This window comes from Schistosoma haematobium, chromosome 2, assembly GCF_000699445.3.
Source record: "Schistosoma haematobium chromosome 2, whole genome shotgun sequence".
In the NCBI taxonomy this organism is placed as follows: Eukaryota; Metazoa; Platyhelminthes; class Trematoda; order Strigeidida; family Schistosomatidae; genus Schistosoma; species Schistosoma haematobium.
Window position 1 is genome coordinate 26,069,126 of NC_067197.1, and position 21,767 is coordinate 26,090,892.

Below are 21,767 nucleotides of genomic sequence, written 5' to 3' on the forward strand. Positions count from 1 at the left end.
GTTGATATCTAAATTACAGATAATTATCGTTCAAGTAAACTTACACACATACACATAAATAAATATGAACGTGTTTCATGACCGGAACGGATTAAATCTGGTCAGATTAAATCCTTATATATGTATATATAAGTTTATGTTAATCTTCGTACTTCTTCATATTCACAAACAAAAAACAACAACAACGAAAAATGCACCAAAATATCAAACTAACTATCCTTTAGGGAATAATGAATTAACAAAAATGAAGAGATTAATTATTTCCCTTTCTGTCGTAAATCATTCATAAATATGATAAATTATAGTGTATTGTAATTTTACTGTAATAATTCAGTTATCATTTACCAAATTTTTCGAGTTAAATATTTAAAAGCAAAAAAACACAAATAACAGAAATATTCTTCGTAGCAAGTAGATTATATTGAAGCAAAAAAAAACAAACTATAAATCAAGGAATGTTTATTTGACTAAACCTAGAGTTTAAAGTATTAAATTGTACAAAAGGTAAATATTAAAATTGTATTAAAAGATTTCCATTTGATTAGTTGACAGATTTTAGTGTCTGTTTTAAATAAGCTGGATTTTGGGTAATAAAAAATATATGACTAACAATGTTACGTAAACTGTAAACGTGGTTTAGTGAACCAACAACAAGTATAATATATCAGAAGGGGTTTTGTGGATATTATAGCAATTCTAATGGTTGAGATCATGAGTCAATTGAAGCTAGACCACCGTGGAAAACCTGGACGGCCGTTTCGTCCTATTACGGGACTCCTGGATTAGAATCTCGAGAGGGGGGATGGTGGATGCGTACTGCCGAGGAGTTCCACAATAGAACGAGATGGCCGTCCAGTGCTCCTAGGTTTTCCACGGTGGTCTAGCTTTAATTGACTCATGATCTCAACCATTATAATATTATACTTTAAATAAATTATATTTACAATGATTTGTAGAAATAATAGAAACTGTGATGAATTATTTATACTGATCGAAGAACATTGTTGCGCATCTCTGGATCTAGCTTTATTGTTGACTAACACTCATTAACAAACCGTGTTGGAAACCTTGAGGAAATTGACTTATTTACTGAAGATCCAGTCTGAACCACAGTTAGGTGTTGCCTTCAAAACATCGAGCGGATCAATAATCTGTATTTTCAAATTTACTAACTTTAAACCATACAAGTCAATAAACAACTATCCTTTTTATACGAATATTCGTCAAGATTAGAACGAATAGTTTGACAGAAATTGGGCGCCGAGTATAGAGAAGTCATTATATGTGAAAATTATATTTGAATAATCTCAGCGATTATTGGGAATAAAATCGTTTTATTACCATAATCGTTTAATGTACTCATAAATTTCAATCGCTGAGATTATTCAAATATGATTTTCACATATAATAACTATCCTTTTTATCAAGTATTTCGCTGTCATTTACACTTTGAGGTGTGCTTGTTATACAAATGTAGCGATAAGAACTATCTATCTATTTTTATCCACATTTATATGGGAGAAGGGGTTTAAATCATTTATCTTCATAATTATTCAATTTGTATTTCTTTCTCATTACAGTAATCATATCTATAGACTGTTTCTACTGCTTTTAACAACGAGCATTACATGATATTTTCTTGTTAGCTTTAATTATAGTAATTTTGACTGCCAGTTAGAACTCAAATCTGCGATCTGCTAATCGCTATTTTCGGGGCTGTTCAACGATATTGTATTACATAACCACAGATCGAAATACAGCTGCATTTTTCATTTATTGAATTGTAGTAGTTAACACTTGTGTAATTGTTATGAGTTTCTAAACAGTCAGTCATAGTCAGCAGGTATGTATATACATTGATCCGATTTACCACGACACAGCACCGCAGCGACATAAAACCGACAAAAGAGATTTGGAATATTAGTAGTATCGATGATAGCACATTTAGACACAGAAAATACGACTGAAAAGGAGGGATGAAATAAGTCGACAGAATTCAAGGAAGTATGCTAAAACTCAAGATTTAAGAGAACATATAAGCCAGTGTGAATGATTTGGATCAATTATTATATAAAGTTCCGAATTATTGATCACAATCATCATGCAGATCCAAAACGTTTTTAAAATAGTTGACTTATTAAAAATCAGAAACGGACAATTGCTGCTACCTCAATGTTTTCTATAGATCTCTCAATACTGAAGATATGAGATTAGTATGTGTAGAAATAAAAGGATTGTTTTAAGAATAAAACAGCAGGAATTATTGGGAATTAAATCGTTTTATTACCATAATCGTTCAATGTACTCATAAACTTATTCACGGCTAAATGCATTTGGAACTGTAGTGTTTTTATGCTTACACAGTTTTCTTTTCTATATTTTATTCCGGGAAACTTCATCCTCTAACTGGTCAATATACTCAAATCAGTTAACTTCTAAGTTTTGTATACGTACAGTTGAGTAACAAATTAAAAAAGGGAAACAAAAAAAATTACAAAAGTTTATATACAATTGAACACTATATACATGATGATAAAAGAAAATAATGGACTGAAAAATTCATCACTGAAATGGTATTGAGGATCCTAATTTAGAGTTCATAGCCAAAAAAGTCATGGAAGTTTATCATTAGTAACTGCCAAAATGAATTATGATGTGTCCATGTAACGTCGATTCAAAGACATGACTGTAAAGAAAAGATCAAGAAACCAGAAAAAATTAAACTTTTAATAAAAAGCATGGCATTTCGAGTTACAGTAATGCAAAAAATAAGCAGTGAGACAGCCCTACTTACACTATATAGCTCATTCAACGCTCAGCAATGCTAAATACAATTTCCCATCAGAACTAACTTCAATTTTCAACCCAGCTGCTTGGGGATAAATATAAAACTAGTTCGATACTAGTTGATAGATGTTGTTATCTTGTTAGTTTTTAAATCGCGGTCCGCACAATTATCGTAACCGATAGTCCGAAATTATTTGAAATGGCGTAAGTGCACCCATTCTTTGTCTTCCGCTAAATTCTGGGCTTCTGAATTCCTCACAACATTTTATATGCTTTTATTTCATTAATTTATACTTTCTTGGGTCGTATCTTCGATCTCCAATATTTTCAATTACCACTTGTACTGTTACTAACTCTACTATTCCGGGATTTGGCCTGTAAGTTTTATGTTTGTGCTGATGGGATACGGCAACTTGAACTGATGTACCTACGTACCATAATAACTGAATAAAACAATAATTGACCATTAAAATTAGTATGTCAACGCGTAGCTGCGATTAGTATAAGTCATAACCAAATGATTATGTGTACACAGCTAAGATGCTCATCATTCCTGGTTCGATAAATGATTGCTGTATACAGAATTTCGAAGCACTTCCTATGAAAGCATAATCTCCCTCTTTTGTTTGCTGAAGTAGGAAGTCTACACGTTCACGGGACGACGTACTAAAATATCTGAATTCATCTTTGAATTTGTAGCAAGCGGAACACTTGTATGATCAAAAAACAGCCATTGAGAAATTAGTGTAAACAACTCACTAGAATAAGTGAGTCAAGATCATTAAAGTATGGAACAATGAGGTGTATAGAGCTAACTGACGATAAATTACCAAAGAACCAATATTACCATAAATGTTTTTCTCATGCATTGACTGGGAATTATTACCTTCCTAAAAAAAGTGCTATAAGAGCTAATATTGTTTATGGTGCATATTTCATGCCATCGAAAGCATGACGCTATAAAATGACCAACTCTTAAAATACTTGTATTACTACATTCATATCCTAAGCCACAAATACTGTGCATAGAGTATTGTTGATTAAAAATAACTAGTGTATTTTGAGGGAAAAAACTAAATAATACTGGTTTAGAAAGATCTATCTATAGAAAGCATGTTGTTTCATAACAATTTACTGAAATTCTTCAACTAAACTCCCAAAATGTAGATTTTCACCACACTATTGTAAAAACTTTTGATATTATACCAGGTATGAATCAATTAAAGTAGGTCATTAGGTAACTTAGAACCTTGCACAAACGCATAATACCAGGTACGTTGTTTAAAGCGAACGACAAATGTTGAACAGATGATTCAATTTAATATTTGACCAAACTAAGAAGCAAAAAGATTCGTTAAAAAACTTACCACTGGATACTGTAGGGCCCACGGGAAGTGTTCGTAAGCCAGTGCTGGTATCTACACTGGACAATTGAGCAACATTTTGGACAGTTTGAACACGAATCATAGAAGGTCCCATTCCAGGAGCGGCAATAACATGAACAGATGGTCCCATAGGATTACCAACAGTAATTGGTCTGGTTGAAGGATTAATAGCTCTAAATATATTTTTGGTAGGATTAACGGGGTTGGATATATGAAGTGTCATCGAAGAATCCCCAGCGAGTTCAGATGAAGGATTCTATCGAATCAGAAATGAAAAATAGATGAAACAGGAACACTTACTAATATATTTTCTTTATTTCAAACACAGCTTCAATGAATGGGTAAATATTTCACCACACCTAAGAATAAAATGGACCATTCACACGGTCAGTAAGTCATAAAAAAGAATAAATTACAATGTACTGAGTGACTTTTCTACTTATTTAAAAATAAATCAAGTTTAATTCTGGTACTGTTTTAAGGTCTCCCTAAAATTTAAGTTATATTTACAGATGACAGTAATAGTACTTCACCGAAACCTAAGTGGTAAAACCAATACATTGAGGTCACCAATAGAAAAGAGCTTTTCGATCTTCATGACTTTAATGTCCAAATAGCATAACTATACAGCCTGATAGTATATCTACACATAGCACAAGCAAGTGGATTGTATGCATACCATTGGTGACATGTACTCTTTAATAGAGTTATAAAAACATTCGAAACACTAAAATTTGAAACAAAAGGATTTAGTGGACCATATTTGAATAATATCATCGCCTTGCACCATGTCATCAGTCAAATAATAGTCACAAAGAAAATCGTTATTTTCCACAGGCCCCTGGAAGGAACATCCGCTATATTGCAAACACACCATCTCCGTTACTCATGGCTGCGTAAGTAATTATCACATCCAATAAAGGTGTTACACAGTAAGGGGAGTCAAGAGTTTACAATGTTGATTGAGTTACTAAGCATTTAAGTTTTGGGGAGTAGCAAACGAAATTCTATTTCACAACACATTCTATGAGCTCATACATAATCGTTTATCGACGATCTTGAAAAATGTGAAAATATACGTTTATAGTATTTATAATACCTTAGATAGTTGTTCAAGCTGATTCCGATTGGTGAATATAATAATATAAGGAGTAAATGACTAGGACTACAACTCCCATATTCAGACCTAGCGATACTTGTCTGCTTCTAACAATAAATGGAAAAAGTTTCGATCCCGTGATCCACTTGGTTGATAATCAAACGAAGTGAAGAAACCTTTCTTTGTAGCAAGCTATATGAACAACGATGAATACAAAAGCCTAAATATATATATATATATATATATATATATATAATACATTGGATCTTACTGTTTTTGCGTTGTCTGCACATGATAAAAGTGAATAATTTGGAGCTGTGAGTGTGAAGCGTTCAGCGGGTAGACGAATGCCACAATGAGGACGAACAGCTGGTAGTGGCTGTTCATTTTTCTCAGCATAAGCTAGTAACTGATCTCTATATGGGGGTGCGAACATAAGTCCATCTGTGACTGAATTGATGGCTAGTTGTACGTCATCTTCCTCAATTTTCGGTCGACCGGCATGATGAGAAACAGCCTTTGCCTCTTCGATGACATCACATGTGTGTCCTACCGTATAAAGGCAAACTTTAAAACAAAACATACTATACAAAACGTCCAAAACCCGTGTACATATTTCATCCGAAACTTCCGAGACGTTAAACTCCGAAAATATCTCTCTAACAGCAGCTAAAGACGGAGGTAATACTTCATTGATATCTGTAGGATTTTTGTGTTCTGTCATTGATTTCTGTACTCCACACTACACCACGTAAAAATATTTGAAAAAAAGTTACTAAGATTACTCTATCGTTCGCATCAATTTGATGGGATTTATTTGAATAAAATAACCACAAAAATACTTATTTCAGGGAAATCATGGGACAAGATATGGAGCAATTTACAGGAGTTCAAACCTACCTTTATTCCTTACTGAGTACAACTGTGAAAGAGCTATATTTTAATCTCATTACGTACTAGTCAACATTGTATGTAATATTAAACACAACGAATTGCATAACGGTAACATTAAGAGTACTAGTTCGATTGATATTTTTAATTTATAAGGACTATATTTAATATCAGGTAGCTATTTTATAAGAAATGAAACCTGTGAAAACACTAGTTTGCTATACCTAACATCGGATGAGAAGTGATATCATCTCAGTATATTTTAAATAAACCATATTGGCATAAAATGCTATAATCAATATCGTAAAAATAAACAATATATTTGTAATATCCTAATGAGTAGAAAAATTAGATTTCCTGACGTTTCGTGACTTATTTTGGGTCGCTTCTTCAGAGCACATATTAATTACTTATAACAATCTACCCAATGCTCAATTTATTCGAAATTATCAAATGTCGTAAAAAGCTTGTAACTCATTTATTTGAACACATAAATGCTGATACAAGGAAGCACCAAAATATATATGCGCAACAGAATGAAAATGAAGTTGTGAAGTAGATAAAGGAAGGCGTGCATAATAAAAAAAGAATAAAAACGGATATAAATTAGTGAGTGTGAGTGAAATAATAATAATAACAAATGAGAGAAACAGTTCAGTTACGAAAAATACAACCAGAAAAAATTCTTTCGGTTAAAGGAGTTACTCTCACTTTTCAGGAAAAAAGTTACATCACGATCACCGATGGCTTCTATTCTGAAACATTTCTGATAACATCTCAAGCCATTTTGTTACACCATTTCTAGGACTCCAACCAGGAAGTCGTGAATGACTAACAGAAGCCAGTTCTGTACAGCTTTCTTTCACATTACAACACCACATCATAAACTGACCACATCTCCTCTTTTTCCAACCAGCCCCAGCGTCGGAAAATAATGCACGACGAGGAATTCTCTGAGACCATAATCGTAGGACATGTCCAAACCATCAAAGCCGACGTTCCAAGATCGTGACACCAATTGTATTATCGTCGCTGTACCCGAACACATGATGCCGAACCTCTACATTACTAACATGGTGTTGCCACTGGGTGTCAGCAATCCTTCGGAGATAACGACGATCAAATACAGAGGGTCGTCGAACATCTTCAACTCGGAGAGGCCAGGTTTCACAAGCTTAGGGCGAGACTACTCTCACCGACGCACTGTAGATCCGACGTCACAGCATGACTAGCATAACGGAAGCTAAAAAATGGCCCAGATTGGCATAAGCCGCTCTGGCTTTCACTATACATGGATTGATCTCTGCATTCACGCCACAACCAGGACTTATGCAGCTACTCAGATACACGAACTTCCAGTGAATCGCAAGCGGCCCTGATGTCAAGAAACACCACGATTGTTGGCCTGTAATAAGTATGACGGTGTTCTAACATTTGGCGGATGATGAAGATATGATCAATACACCCTCAACTAGAAAGAAAACCAGCCTAATCCCAGCGAGTCAATCTCGGGTTTTGGACAATCTGCGAAGTATGAGGGAAGGCGACAATTTTTTCACAATCGGAAGTCTACTTGGGTGACGTAAACTCTTTTAAAATTAGAGACAACTATCGACTCATTTGACGATATTGAAACACTCTCTAATCGCCAGACGCTCGTAAACAACTTAACCAGAAAGTCGCTAACATATTTAAGAAGTACCAAAGGCAAGTCATGCGGGCCTGTTGATTTGTAGCGCTTCAAGAGTCAGAGTTCCTTTAGAACTTTCCCCTCGTTATGTGGTTCAGTCGTCACTGGCCATGGAGAACAAAACAGTCTGATCGATGATGCCGGGGCGGAAGACCGGTTGAACTGCCCCCCGGAAATCTCTGCCCATTGTCCAAGACGTCGACAGATGTTAGTGGCTGGCATCCTGTCATCTTCACAGATTGTTTTACTCACACCAGACTTATTGCTGCCAGTGGCTCGGACGAGTTGAAAGAGCCTTCGGCAGTTACCAGAGGCAGCTGCCACTTCCAACTCATTGGCACGCTCCGACCACTAGGCTTCTCGGTTTTTACGCAAGGTTTGTTCAATTTCATTACGTAACGGTCGTCGATTGTGGCCAAACTCACGGTCACCCAGAGTAGACCGACGGGCTTCAATGAGTTGTAAAGAGTCTGAAAAAACGCAGTTCTTATAAGCTGGACGTTTCGTAAAGTCGCAAGCAACTACTCGCCATTTTCATGGTGCCATACAATTGCAACCAATGCACATCTATACACTTCGGTGGGGTGGTAGCTAGCCTTGAACCTAGCTCGGTTTGATATCTAATTTCAATAGAAGGTACAACCAACCTACTGACATCGATTCGTTTAGGACGGCAAATTTGTTGGGCACTGAAACGTAAGGTGACATTAACGCAAATGAGGCCATAATCAGAATCCGGATAGGTACTCAAAAACGAGCGGCAGTCTCATATACAACCACACCAGTGGTAGCTGATCACAATGTGATCAATCTGGGTCGTCTTGAGATGAAGAGGGAGGACGCCAGGTAGCACATCAGCGATGACTGTGCCGATAGTTAGTGCTAGCTAGAAACAGGTTGTCGTCTGCGCACAGTTGCAGTAGACGGTCCCTGTTATCTGACCTACGACTAACGAGTTCCGATTAGCCATTTGAACAACTCTCCACTGTGCCCAAAACCCCAACCTAAGCGTTCAAGCCTCCGGCTAGTACTACAATATCTGTCGAAAGCACTTTCTGTAGAACACTTAACTGGTAATAGAAGTCATCCTTGGTCGCATTCGGGCTGCAGTCTGTCGGAGCGTAGGCAAAGATAACGAAAAAACATTGTTTCTCATGCCGATTTCTCACTTTGATAGAGCTTTTTAATCTGACAGCACGTAATCGACTGTTTATGGGGATCCAATCGACTAATGCTGCCTCAGATCCAGCACATGGTACGACACCAACACCAGCAAAACCAGACAATAAAACAGGGTTTCCGGATGAACGCATGTGAAACAGACTTTTCGAAGCGGCAGATGAAGAGCGAATATGTAACTGTTCGTTGTAGTCTTGAATACGGGTCTAGGATAGACAACAGATATCGATGTTAAGACATCCTAGAGACAGTCACACCTGTGTTGTCCGATCTGCCTTAACGTGTGAACGTTGAAGGAGGTTAGTTTAAATGGTATAGGTGGTTTTAGAAAAAGTGGTTCGGAATTTGTATTCGGTGGTAGTCTTGAACTTTCGACCAGCCAGTAACTTGACATCGTTTAGAAAGGACATGTATGAGTTGAAGAACAAAAGAATATATAAAATGGGGATAGAGGAACAGATAAGTGATGCATCAAAAAGTAAAAACGTTTGTTAACAAATAGTTTTGAGTATGATTTGCGGGAGTGAGAATTAAACAGTGAGTTGTTTTTTTAGTTGCAGTCATCATTTAATTTGTGTGTGCTGGGATACTGCCCGGGTGCCCAATTCAGTCAGTCAGCAACAAAGTAGAACTTTGTACGTACGTACATCGAGTTGCCGTACCACATTAGCACAGAGATACAACTGTCGATTCAAATCCCATAGTGGTAGAGGTGGTAAAAGTATAAGCAGTAATCGAAAAGATTAGATGCCCAAAACTAGGCAGATGCTTTCCTTAGGGGGCTACTCCCCGAGTTTAACCAGAACACAACCAAGAAATATTTCTTTCAACTAAGAAAGTTCATTTCACGTCTGTAAAGAATGGATAGGGAGGCTACAGTAGGTTCATAATTCGCTTTTATTACGAGCCATATTTTAGATTCACGGTACATAGGACAGTAACCACGGTATCGAGACAGACCAATAATTTCCAGTTCCGTAGAACTATTTTCCATACGACAGCTCTACGGCATGAAATGATTATTTCTCAGCCTCGAAGTGAGAAAAGAATCCATAGTGTAGAAGCCATTCAGATGAAACTCAATAAACATGCCCAAGCCACCGAAGTGTCTTTCAGGATGGTGGAACCAATCAAACAACCATCAATCCGCAAGAACACACAGTGTTTAAAGATGACTCTATCGATCAAGCAAGTCTGAATATTACCCAAATGTTGCTAGGTAACAGATAGATAAAGAAATTATGCATTTTCGTTTGTGTTATTTTCAATCCTACTTTATTGCATAGTTAAATATGAATGTTTTTTAGACTAGATTTCCCATGTTCTTAGGGTAAATTCTTCATATTTGTCTCGAATATCCTCATAATCCACATGAAGGTTATGTTTTTTCTTTGAGCATAAGTGATTAGTTGCTTTCGAAAGGACCAATGCTGAAAATATTGATCTACAAATCAACTCTCAAGATACTGAAGCGATAATATGCGCATTTTTAGGCTAGACAGTGACTAAAATAGGCCCGCAAAACTTTTTTCCTTGAATAACTACTGGTTTTCAAGTACCTTACAGATTTAGGTGAATTGTGACTAACCATCGAACAACGTAAGTCAGATGCCTCTTGTTGACTGACATAGGAATAAACTGAAAAATTAGGATAGATTAAATAAAAACGTGATTTTTCTCCAGGAATTAACTGACTGTTGGTTGAGTCATTTGGGTAGGAGTATACTATCGAGTTGGGAATACTAGGTATGAAGGTCTTAGATCGATCACTCAAGCAAACGAATTTATCCGCTATCTTTCTCTGAATCTTTAGTTTCAGCACCATTTTATGTCTCATTTCCTCATTTCAATTCTTCTTTAAAATCATATTTTCTATAGCCAATTTTACTATTGTCGGTATTATTACTTTTTCAAACCATGTTGATTTTATATAACTTTACAGATGTGGCGTGACAACCAGGACCAACAAACACATGCTTTGCAGCATATTGACTGATCGACTGCACATTTCAGTCCTCCTGCTTTGATGTAAAACCCTTGCCATGTGAATCAGGCTCCTATGATGGACCTCAGAGATTTGTGACCGTATGAGTGCCTAAAACGTGGGGACTGCTTTTGGGAATACGGACACTGGAAGATTCATCTCTAGAAGTTGGATGCTCAAGTATAAGCCTACAACAGCGCAATCTCACAATACTTTTGAAGCTGTGCCAACCAGGCACAGATTGAAAGGTAGTGTATGCTACTGGCCGAAATTCCATCCTCTCTTTTAAGGAACAACTAAGATTATGGCTTTAGTTTCTAAAAGAAATACATGTGTACATATATTCTTGATTCGGGTATTCGCAAAAAAAGGTTCTTTTTATACCTACACTACATACTGAAGTATTTTTAAACTCCTGTTTTGTATGGTTTCGAAGTGGATTTCAGACAACAACAGTTTGAAATGTTGCGTGGAGATATAGGGTAAATTTATAGTAATTTCGTTTACTAGGGTTAAAATGACTAATTTTTGCGATGGCATACACCATGAAAGTTGCTTTTTGTAACAAACCATTTCGAATTGGGAAAACCGTTACATAAGACGACAACAAGATTCATTACAATTGGCGACTATATATTTGGTCGAAAGGATTTTGGTCTTGCAAAATCCCCTTTCAAAGCGGAACTAGATTCAGATAAATATCGCCTTCACAGGCTGTATTGGAAACGCATCCAACAAATTACTACAATCCTTCAATAATTTAGGTTATCTGTATAACATGATCTGATGGATGAACTCACTGAGAGCCAACTAAATGAACATGAAAACTAGTTACGACCATGATAAGTTTATAAAAAATGTCATGAAAAATTCAACAGCGACAGTCTTGGCTTTTACAAAATTGGCAGCTTCATTATGAAGCCGAATATTTCAGAAAGATAGAATGCATTACCTTAACACTAAATTATCTGCCTGAAACCTGGCCTTGAATTGATGCATTTCAAGTTGTCACTGATTGTTCGTACAATATCTAAAGTCGCAGTTCTGAACAAGTCATGGGTTACTTTTCCGCAAGAAGATGTAGCCTAAAAATTATTTTCATCAGTATTATCAAACATGGCTTTTAGATAGGAACATATTGTTACCGCGCATTAATCAAACTTTTGCTGTGTTCTTACGCAACGAAAGTACCATTACTGATCGAACGAATCTATTCTAGGCCATACGTTTGGTAGATTACTCTTTTTCGTGTTTCACTCAATTTAATAGTTAACTGTGGTTTTGCCTCAGCGTACTATACACGAAAAGGCTTGTTGAGATAGACCAGACAAGCTTATTTTGTAAATAGTTTTTAATATTATTTGTATTTATTTCGTCAATCTTTCACTGTATGTACATTTATCATTAAATGACTGTACCTGTTGTTTAAGTGAACGACCTTGAACACACTTTCCGTTGTGTAACTACATAGCGTGACATACGGTTGCTTGTTAACAAATACATTGCTACACACGTATCCCTCGTTCTATTTTCGTTTGCGGTTGAGTTAACTGAAATCTGAATCAAATATTACCTACATTTATAGACTGAGTGGGAATATACCATACCTTACGTTGGATTACACTACTGGAGAGTTCGTCAACCTGATTGGAATTACCAAGCATTTATAATTGTGGATTTACAGTACCAGACTAAAGCTGAACACGCATCAATTTGGTGAACCTAAGTAAAGTCCCAATTTTTTATTGTGTTTGTAACAATTAACTGGTATATATTAATATTACTATTGATCTTTAATGACTTCGTTGATACTTTTCACGTTTATACATCGTCTGACCCACCACAATTATTTGGTGAGCCTCGGATTCATTATAGACGTTTACTGTTTTGATATATATATTATTATTATTACTTGGCACGCCACTCCAATTTTGTTTTTCCCACTATGAACTCTTCTGGTAAACTCATTGATATAGATAGTCCACCGACCAACCCCCTAAACTCTTCACAACCCGAAGATAATGCTTTAAGCTCGATCAACGCTATTTTAGTGCTAAGATTACCAACGTACGATGCTAATAATTCCAGAATCTAGAGTGCACAGGTTAAGGCATTATTTTTGGTGAGAGGTTTACGCTCGCAAGCGACAAAATATGCCTACGTCGTTGGAGCATTACCCATAGACGTGGCAGCAGAATTCGGAGACCTGATTGATAATGTACCAGAAACGGACCCCTGTGACAAAATAAAAGCCGCCGTAATCCACCGTACGTCACTGTCTGACGACAAACGCTTGCAGCAACTGTTTACCGCATGCGAGTTAGGGGACAAAAGACCTTTACAGTTGCTTAGACATATTAGACAGCTAGCAGGCTCATACAAGTTAGACGAAGCATTACTTGAGCAGATGTGGTTACAAAGGTTACCACATAACGTCAGACAAATCCTCAGTATAGCAGGAGCCTCTGTCGGTCTTGATGATTTAGCAGACACGGCCGATAAGATGATAGAAATATATCCCAATAGTCGCGGCGTTAACGCGATACAATCCTCAAGTAGAGAAGACACACTCAACATCCAGCAACAAATAACACAGTTAACACAGCAGTTAGCATCGCGACTATTACCACCATTCATTCTCGACCTGCCAGATCTACGTCCAGAAAGAGATTAGTATCCAGGCATCGTCTTAGGTCACCCAAACAGACAGCCGAAATTTGTCGGCATCATGCGAATTATGGTGAGAAAGCACGCCGTTGCACTAAACCGTACAACTTTAAGACAAACAACCCAACCTATCAGGGCAACGATGCGGCCAGACAGCAATGGTGGCGGCTGTTGCTGGCCAACACGTTAGCCTCCTTTTTCACATCAGGGATCGTATTTCTGACCCGGACCTTTTAGTCGACACGAGCAGAAATCAGCATCATCCCACTCCATCTCTCCAGCGGACAACAGATAACAAGCACTAACCTGTCCCTAATAGCGGCTAACGGATCAATTATCAAAACGCACTGTGAACAATCACTTATATTAGACCTCGGACTCCTCAGAAGATTTACATGGGTTTTCATAATTGCCCATGTCAAACGACCCATCCCCGGAGCCGATTTCTCAGTGCATACAACTTGTTAGTAGATATGACCAAGAAGAGATTAATCTATACAAATACACGTTTACAGGTAGATATTACACCTTCCAACGACTATGAAATCCATGGTGTACGAATAATGAAGCCTGCGAATAACGTTTTCAACGACATTCTGACAGAATTCGAGTGCATCACGAAAACAGATTATCAAAAAGAATGTAGGCCGCATCAGGTGCAACACTACATCACCACCACCGGTCCTTCCACTAGCGCCAGGGCGAGGAGACTATCCCCAAGCAAGCTGCAAGCGGCTAAAAGGGAATTGGAACATATGATGCAACTTGGTATTATCAGGCCATTTAACAGCCCTTGGACCTCGCCACTACATATGGTACCGAAAAGAGACCGAGACTGGCGTCCGTGTGGTGACTATCGCCGTTTGAACAACCAAACCATTCCCGATAAGTACCCAATTCCACATATACACGATTTTTCATTAAGCCTACACGGTAAATGCATCTTTTCGAAACGCGACCTAGTGCGAGCATATCACCAAATTCCTATGGGACGGGAAGACATTGAAAAAACAGCCATAATAACACCTTTTGTTTTGTTTGAGTTTCTAAGCATGCCGTTCGGACTGAGAAACGCTGCTCAGACATTCCAATGTTTTACGGATGACGTTACAAGAGGCCTAGATTTCGTGTTTGTCTACATAGATAATGTTTTGATTGCAAGCGCATCATTAGAAGAGCACGTTCAAGATGTCCAGATCCTCTTCGATCGTTTTAAAAAACATGGCGTTGTCATTAATCCTTCGAAGTGTATATTCGCAAACCCAGCCTTAGAGTTTTTGGGACATTACATCGACTCACAAGGTATCAAATCATTTCAGAAGAAAGTTGAAGCTATCACTAACTACTCCGAACCAACCTCTGTGAAGCCTTTACGATGTTTCCTCGGTACGTGTAATTTCTATCCCCGATTCTTGCCACGTTGTGTCGAAGTGTTACAGCCATTAACCGATTTGCTGAAAGCCGACAAATAAGGTACGAAGAAAGAGAAGAATCGAACATCAGACCTACCTCCTGAAGCCAAAACAGCATTTGAAAAAGCAAAGTCAATGATAGCTAATACCACCATGCTACAACATCTAAATACTGACCACACAACCCACTTGATTTTGCGTACGGATGCATCTCAAAAAGCCGTCGGGGCAGTATTACAACAACAGGTAAACAACGTGATCACTCTCATAGCGTTTTTCTCCAAAAGACTTTCACCAACTCTCGAACGCTATAGTACTTTCGGTCGCTAGCCATCTACTTAGCTGCCAAACATTTCAACTTATTACAAGGGTGAACGTTCACTATAATGACTGATCACAAACCTTTGTGTTACTTATTCAACACTTCCTACGACCGACATTCACCTCAGGAAGCACGATAATTGGATTACATTTCCCAATTTACAACAGATATCCAATATGTCAAAGAACATACCAATGTCGTAGCAGACGCTTTATCAAGAACGGATGTAAATACTCTGGTACGTAAAGAAGATATCGATTTGGAAACAATCGCGAAATCGTAAGTAGACGACGCAGAAATAAAAAGCTGCCAGGAGAAGTCGAACTTGATATTCGAACACGTATCTATACCTCTCTCTAACGCATTCACCATTTGCGACGTTTCAACGGGTAGCAATCGCCCTTTCGTCCCTCTACCCTGTCGTCGACAAGTATTTCGTCAACTGCATGACCTTTTTCACCCAGGAATCAGAGCCACAACCAGATTGATTACTGAGCGTTTCGTGTGGCCAAAGATCAATTTAGATATAAAATGATGGACTCGAAGCTGCTTACAATGTCAACGCAGCAAGATCCAGAAACACACAATCAGTCCTGTTAGAAGGTTCCCTCTGTCAGAGAAACGTTTCCAACACATCCATCTAGACATAGTTGGTCCACTGCCACCATCAAATTCATTCACGTACATCCTCACTGCAGTGGACAGATTCACGAGATGGGCTTTAGCATGCCCTATTGCCGACACTTCTGCAGAAACAGTAGCATCGGTTTTCCTCGACCGTTGGATAGCAAACTACGGAGTACCATCAATCGTCACTACAAATCGTGGTCCCCAATTCCAATCCATCCTATTTCAGGAATTCACTCGACTTCTCGGGGTAAACCACATGAAAACAACAGCTTATCATCTGGCAGCTAATGGCATGGTCGAAAGATTCCATCGCCATCTAAAAAGCTCACTGATGGCACAAGCGAACTCTTCAAAATGGAGCGATACTTTACCGCTCGTACTCCTTGTTATTCATTCATCTATAAAGGAAGACATCGGATGCACGGCCGCCGAACTAGTTCACGGAACGACCTTAACGTTATTAGGACAGCTGGTCAATAGTGAACCTACAACGTCTGTGAATCCTTCTCGTTTTGTAAGCCGCTTACTGCAAACGATTCAGAGTATCAAAGCAATATTTCCGCGAGAACATAACAACCGAGTCCAACGCGATAAACATCTGGAAACGTGCAAATTTGTCTTTGTTCGAGTAGACGCTGTGAAGAAGCCACCATATGAAGGTCCTTATAAAGTAATGAAACGCACCCACAAATACTTCATTATCAACAAAAATGGGAACAAAGAGACCGTTTCCACAGACATAATTGAACCAGCTTTCTACGAAGTTCCTCAAGACAAAGAAGACAACTCTATGAATAAACAACCCCTCCCATCAATTGCTGCGAAACAAGAGGAGGCGGAAAAACTTGACACTACGCCTTCTTGTATAAAACGTTCTGGTAGACTGATAAAAACCCAAGCGTTATGTACATTTCGCTGTATAAAAAAACAACCAACGCAAACCATTATCGAGGTCCTACACTACCAAGTTCACCCAAAAAAGTTTTTCTTTTCACAGTGTAAATAATCAATCACATTTTCTTCACATTTATTCGTTTTGTCACATTTAAAAAAATTTGCTACAGTAATAAACGAGTAAACTCTATTAAATTATTTATCCATTGTACACTAAAATAAATAGTTCAATTTTTTTCTTGTGGGTTTATTAACAATTCTGCACATTATTATCGTTGTTAGCAAGCCAAGACTTTAAATGACATTTTTTTCATTTTTGTGTGTGCTTGTTATGCTATACTACATTACTGCTATTCCCACACAATAGCACACTGTATCTTACTAATGTACATGTCGTGCGCATCTCCACATTTTTGTTGGTTATAACTGTAAAGATTATTTTTCCATACATGTATACATCTTATTCTTACATTTTTTTGTTACTATAACCAGTGTTAACTCCGGACACTCTAGGGGGAGCCATGTGGAGATAGACCTGACAAGCTTATTTTGTAAATAGTTTTTAATATTATTTGTATTTATTTCGTCAATCTTTCACTGTATGTACATTTATCATTAAATGACTGTACCTGTTGTTTAAGTGAACGACCTTGAACACACTTTCCGTTGTGTAACTACATAGCGTGACATACGGTTGCTTGTTAACAAATACATTGCTACACACGTATCCCTCGTTCTATTTTCGTTTGCGGTTGAGTTAACTGAAATCTGAATCAAATATTACCTACATTTATAGACTGAGTGGGAATATACCATACCTTACGTTGGATTACACTACTGGAGAGTTCGTCAACCTGATTGGAATTACCAAGCATTTATAATTGTGGATTTACAGTACCAGACTAAAGCTGAACACGCATCAATTTGGTGAACCTAAGTAAAGTCCCAATTTTTTATTGTGTTTGTAACAATTAACTGGTATATATTAATATTACTATTGATCTTTAATGACTTCGTTGATACTTTTCACGTTTATACATCGTCTGGTTCACCACAGGCTAGTTCAGTTTATCTCATCCGTTTATATCCATTTTTGCTCGCTTTAAGTGTGCTTTTTAGTGTATTTTTGTACGGTCTTAGGCTTTTACTAGCATCTGTAACACAGTTTACGTCAATATAGTCATGAAAAATTCGTGCAAACGACCTGGATGCCGTTTCGCTGTTACATCTGGCATGCAGTGCGACAACTGCAAAGGTTGGTTCCATGAAGCGTGCACAGATCTCACCGCAACTGCTTACAATAGACTCAGCAAGTCGGATCATAAGTGGGAATGTGTTACACGCAACACAGATGCTGTAGTCTTGCTGAGTAACATCATTGTTCTATTGACAGGTCTGCGGAGTAATTTGTCGGCAAACTTGGAAAAAGACAGTCATAAAACGGGTAGACAAACAAGGGCGCGCAACGAGAACAAGAATAGGGATGTCGACAGGTCTATCATCGATGGAGCATGCATTAGCGTTAATGATGAAATGTCGAAACTCAGCACCATTATTACGTCAACGGTAATAGACTCCGTCAGTAAACTCGGGTTTCCCTGCTAAGGGTCCTTGAATGCAACAGTGGTTCCCAAAAATTCTGTACATGATTGCATCCACGTTGACAGAGCCAAAAAGAGACAGACGTCACTGTCTAAGCTGATCTGGTGATTTGGTCTCACAGTCTACCCCCAAGAATCTCCATCCTGTCATCACAGAGCCTAAGATTCAGAAACGTGCTTCGACCTCCAAACAACAAGGTGCTGAACCTGAAAGCACTGTAAAACTTGTGAAAACAATAACGGTTCACGATGGCTCTCTCATAATCATGAACCTCAAAGACAACCCTGACCTTCTACTCATTTTGCAGGACAAAAATGACAGGATGCTCTGAGGTGAATTGAACAAAAAACTTGAACTTCCTAGAATACAGCCTTTGCCGGTTACACGGTTCGCTCGAAGAAAGGAATCTATGCATCACAATCACCCGAGGCTACTTCGTGTAACACCTAAGAATGCTACAGACGTAGAGGATGTCCTTCTAGCTAGCCATTTACTGGAATCTGATGGGAACGTAGGAATACTGGTCGACATATCTTATTCTGAGCGCAATCTCAACCGGAACATCCCTAAAGAATCTCGTGAGAAGTTTTTCCGCGGACGAAACATAATTGTGCAAAGTGTCTCGGAAAACACGGACTTTAGTCAAGCAGACTCTGATATTAGGGAATGGAAAGTCATCCAACAGTCCTTGAGGCTCAAAAACATACTGACTCAACATGAGACGAGACTAGCGAAGAAAGGCGGTGGTTCTAGACCCCTGCTAATGGGGACAACTTTCCCATCCTTCAACATGGCGGCTGTAACTTTGAAAGCATTTAGTGCCAACATACGTCAGTTGCCAACTGGAATCCACATGCACCCGAATAGGCCATATGATGCCAGGAACAAGCACAAAGGTAAGTCGGAGTTGATCATTCCAGTTGTGGACTGTCTTGGTGGTAAAAAAACGTGTAAAGGACAGGGCCTACCAACTCGGCAAACCTTATATAGGTAGGCCACCTGTCCATTCACGTAAGGCTCATACAGGCAAACCGGAAGAAGCTTACGCGTTTCAGATTGAAAGCATAAACTGCTTATACATGAACGCCGCGAGTCGACCAAACAAAATGGATGAGCTACGTGAACTTAGCAATGCTACTAATGCTCATCTGATAGGAATATCTGAATCTTGGATATCTTCTCAGTTCTAGGACCAGGAGCTAGCAATACCTGGGATGTCTTTGTTTCGCAACGACAGAATTGGGGGTGAAGTAACCGTATGCATACGATCTTGCTTGGAGGTACACCAAGTTCATACACTTCGGGTTTAACAATCTTGAGGAATCCATATGGTGCTCTTTAAGATTGTCTACTACTTCAAGGTGCCTAGTCAGAGTCACATATAGGGAGCCCACTGCCGACATCGAGTATGAGAGTCGTATGCTGGAAGGACTATCCCGCTCTACGCGTCTCGGTTTCACTCATATCCTGATTCTAGGGGACTTCAATCTCCCTAGGGTCAATTTCGCGAAACATACGTATATTAGAAGTGAAACCCCAACTGCGGCTCGGTTCTTCAACCCCATTAAAGATTTGGGATTATACGGAAATGTGAAGTCGGCAACTCATTGAAGAAACAGTCAGACACCGTCGCGCTTAGACGGTATATTGACAAACGAAGAATTTCTAGTTGACAACCTCTCAATCCTGGCTCTCCTGGGAAAAAGCGATCACGCCGTTGAAGCCTCCAGTTTTGTCAGCAAGACTGAGCTAAGATATCCCACCAACAATATGAGCTGGAATTTAAAACGGTTGAATGTTTCAGCTCTACAGGACTATCAACAACAGGTGGATTGGGATGTTCACACACAACTTGATGTGGATACTCATTGGGACTTCTTACTGCACACGCACTTGCGTGTTACAAACCAATCAGTTCCTCAAACGGTTCCCAAAAGCTACAAGCCACCTACAATAATCAAGAACCGCACTCTCCGCCTGCTAAGCCGCAAAAGGCACTGTTGGGCAGAATAAAAACGGTCTAACAACAATGGAGCGTACAGGCAGTGCAAACATATAAGGAATATATGCGCGAAGGCTATAAGAGAAGACAGGCTTCAGTACCAGACAAAGCTTATAGATAAATTTGTCTCCAATCCGAAAAGCTTATTGCGTTATGCATCCTCTCTTCGCCAAGCCAGAACTGGAGTTTCTCAACTGCTAGGTCCTAACGGCCCGACCAATAACGACAGCGATGCCGCCAACCTTTTGGCTGAACAATACTCTCGGATATCTCAACCGACCCACATCAACTGTACTGATGACAGTTTCATTTCCAACTGCACAGGACTTTCCGTAGTGAACCTGAGCGCCGACTTGGTGTTCCGAAAACTGCAGCACCTAAAGAAAAGACATTTCTCCTGGCCCAGGTATGGTCCATTCTGCTACACTGAGGGAAGCAGCCACAATCCTGGCAACGCCGCTTAGCGTGATGTTCTCACATTCGCTAAGCCGAGGCAAACTACTTGAAATTTCGAAGCTGGCTCACATCACATCAATCTTCAAAGGAGGTTGACGCGGCGAACCTTCAAGTTACCGATTGGTGGCTCTTCTCTCTATACTTTAAAAAATCGTGGGGTCCCTGACATGCGATGGTATACATGACTATTAACTGTCCTTAAATTTCTCCTCACCCCAACAGCATGGTTTCAGGAAGGGTTACTCTTGTGTAACCAACCTGCTGACTGCGGCGGACAGATGGACAAGCACCCTCGATCACAAGGGGAAGGTTAAAGCGCATTTTTGGCCAGTTTGACGGAAGAACTTTCCGTATAATCTTCAATAGTCTTATCCTTCCCCATTTAGAGTACGGAAACATAGTATTTCTTCCCTCACTCCAAAAGGATAAGGACACTATGGGACGTATCCAACGGCGAGCCACGAAATCAGTCCAAGGACTCAAATTTAAACCTTATAAGGAGCGCCTCCAGGCACTTAACCTTTACCCATTAGAGTATAGGCGTCTTATAGGTGACCTTCTGATGGCTTACAGTATCCTTAACACTTCTGGACATCCTCTTAAACACCTACTGAATCTTAGCTCAAATACCAACCTAAAAGGTAACACTCAGAAATTGGAAACACAACACTGCAGAACGGATTGTAGGCACAACTTTTACTCCTTAAGAGTTGTCAAATGCTGGAATTCGCTGCCGGCCGAGCTAGTCCAAGCGACTTCCCAGGAGT

At 38.8% G+C, this 21,767-nt stretch overlaps 1 protein-coding gene across 3 annotated transcripts; it reads right to left on the reverse strand.

Moving 5' to 3' along the window:
• Positions 1-519: 519 nt before the first annotated feature.
• TAF9B_1 (Transcription initiation factor TFIID subunit 9B) lies at positions 520-12,010 on the reverse strand (the record flags this gene model as incomplete). 3 transcript variants are annotated; one of them, XM_035730817.2, is made up of 5 exons in its annotated part: positions 520-2,686; positions 4,155-4,428; positions 5,543-5,820; positions 5,857-6,013; positions 11,968-12,010. In XM_035730817.2, 4 exons carry the CDS (start codon positions 5,993-5,995, stop codon positions 2,649-2,651), a joined length of 729 nt encoding a protein of 242 aa, XP_035585490.2. In that variant the 3' UTR covers positions 520-2,648. The 3 variants fall into 3 exon arrangements, with proteins under 3 accessions (XP_035585490.2, XP_051067923.1, XP_051067924.1); XM_051214736.1 differs by lacking the exon at positions 11,968-12,010 and adding an exon at positions 4,473-5,491; XM_051214737.1 differs by having other exon boundaries at positions 2,487-2,686; positions 5,543-6,013.
• Between the last annotated feature and the right edge of the window lie 9,757 nt (positions 12,011-21,767).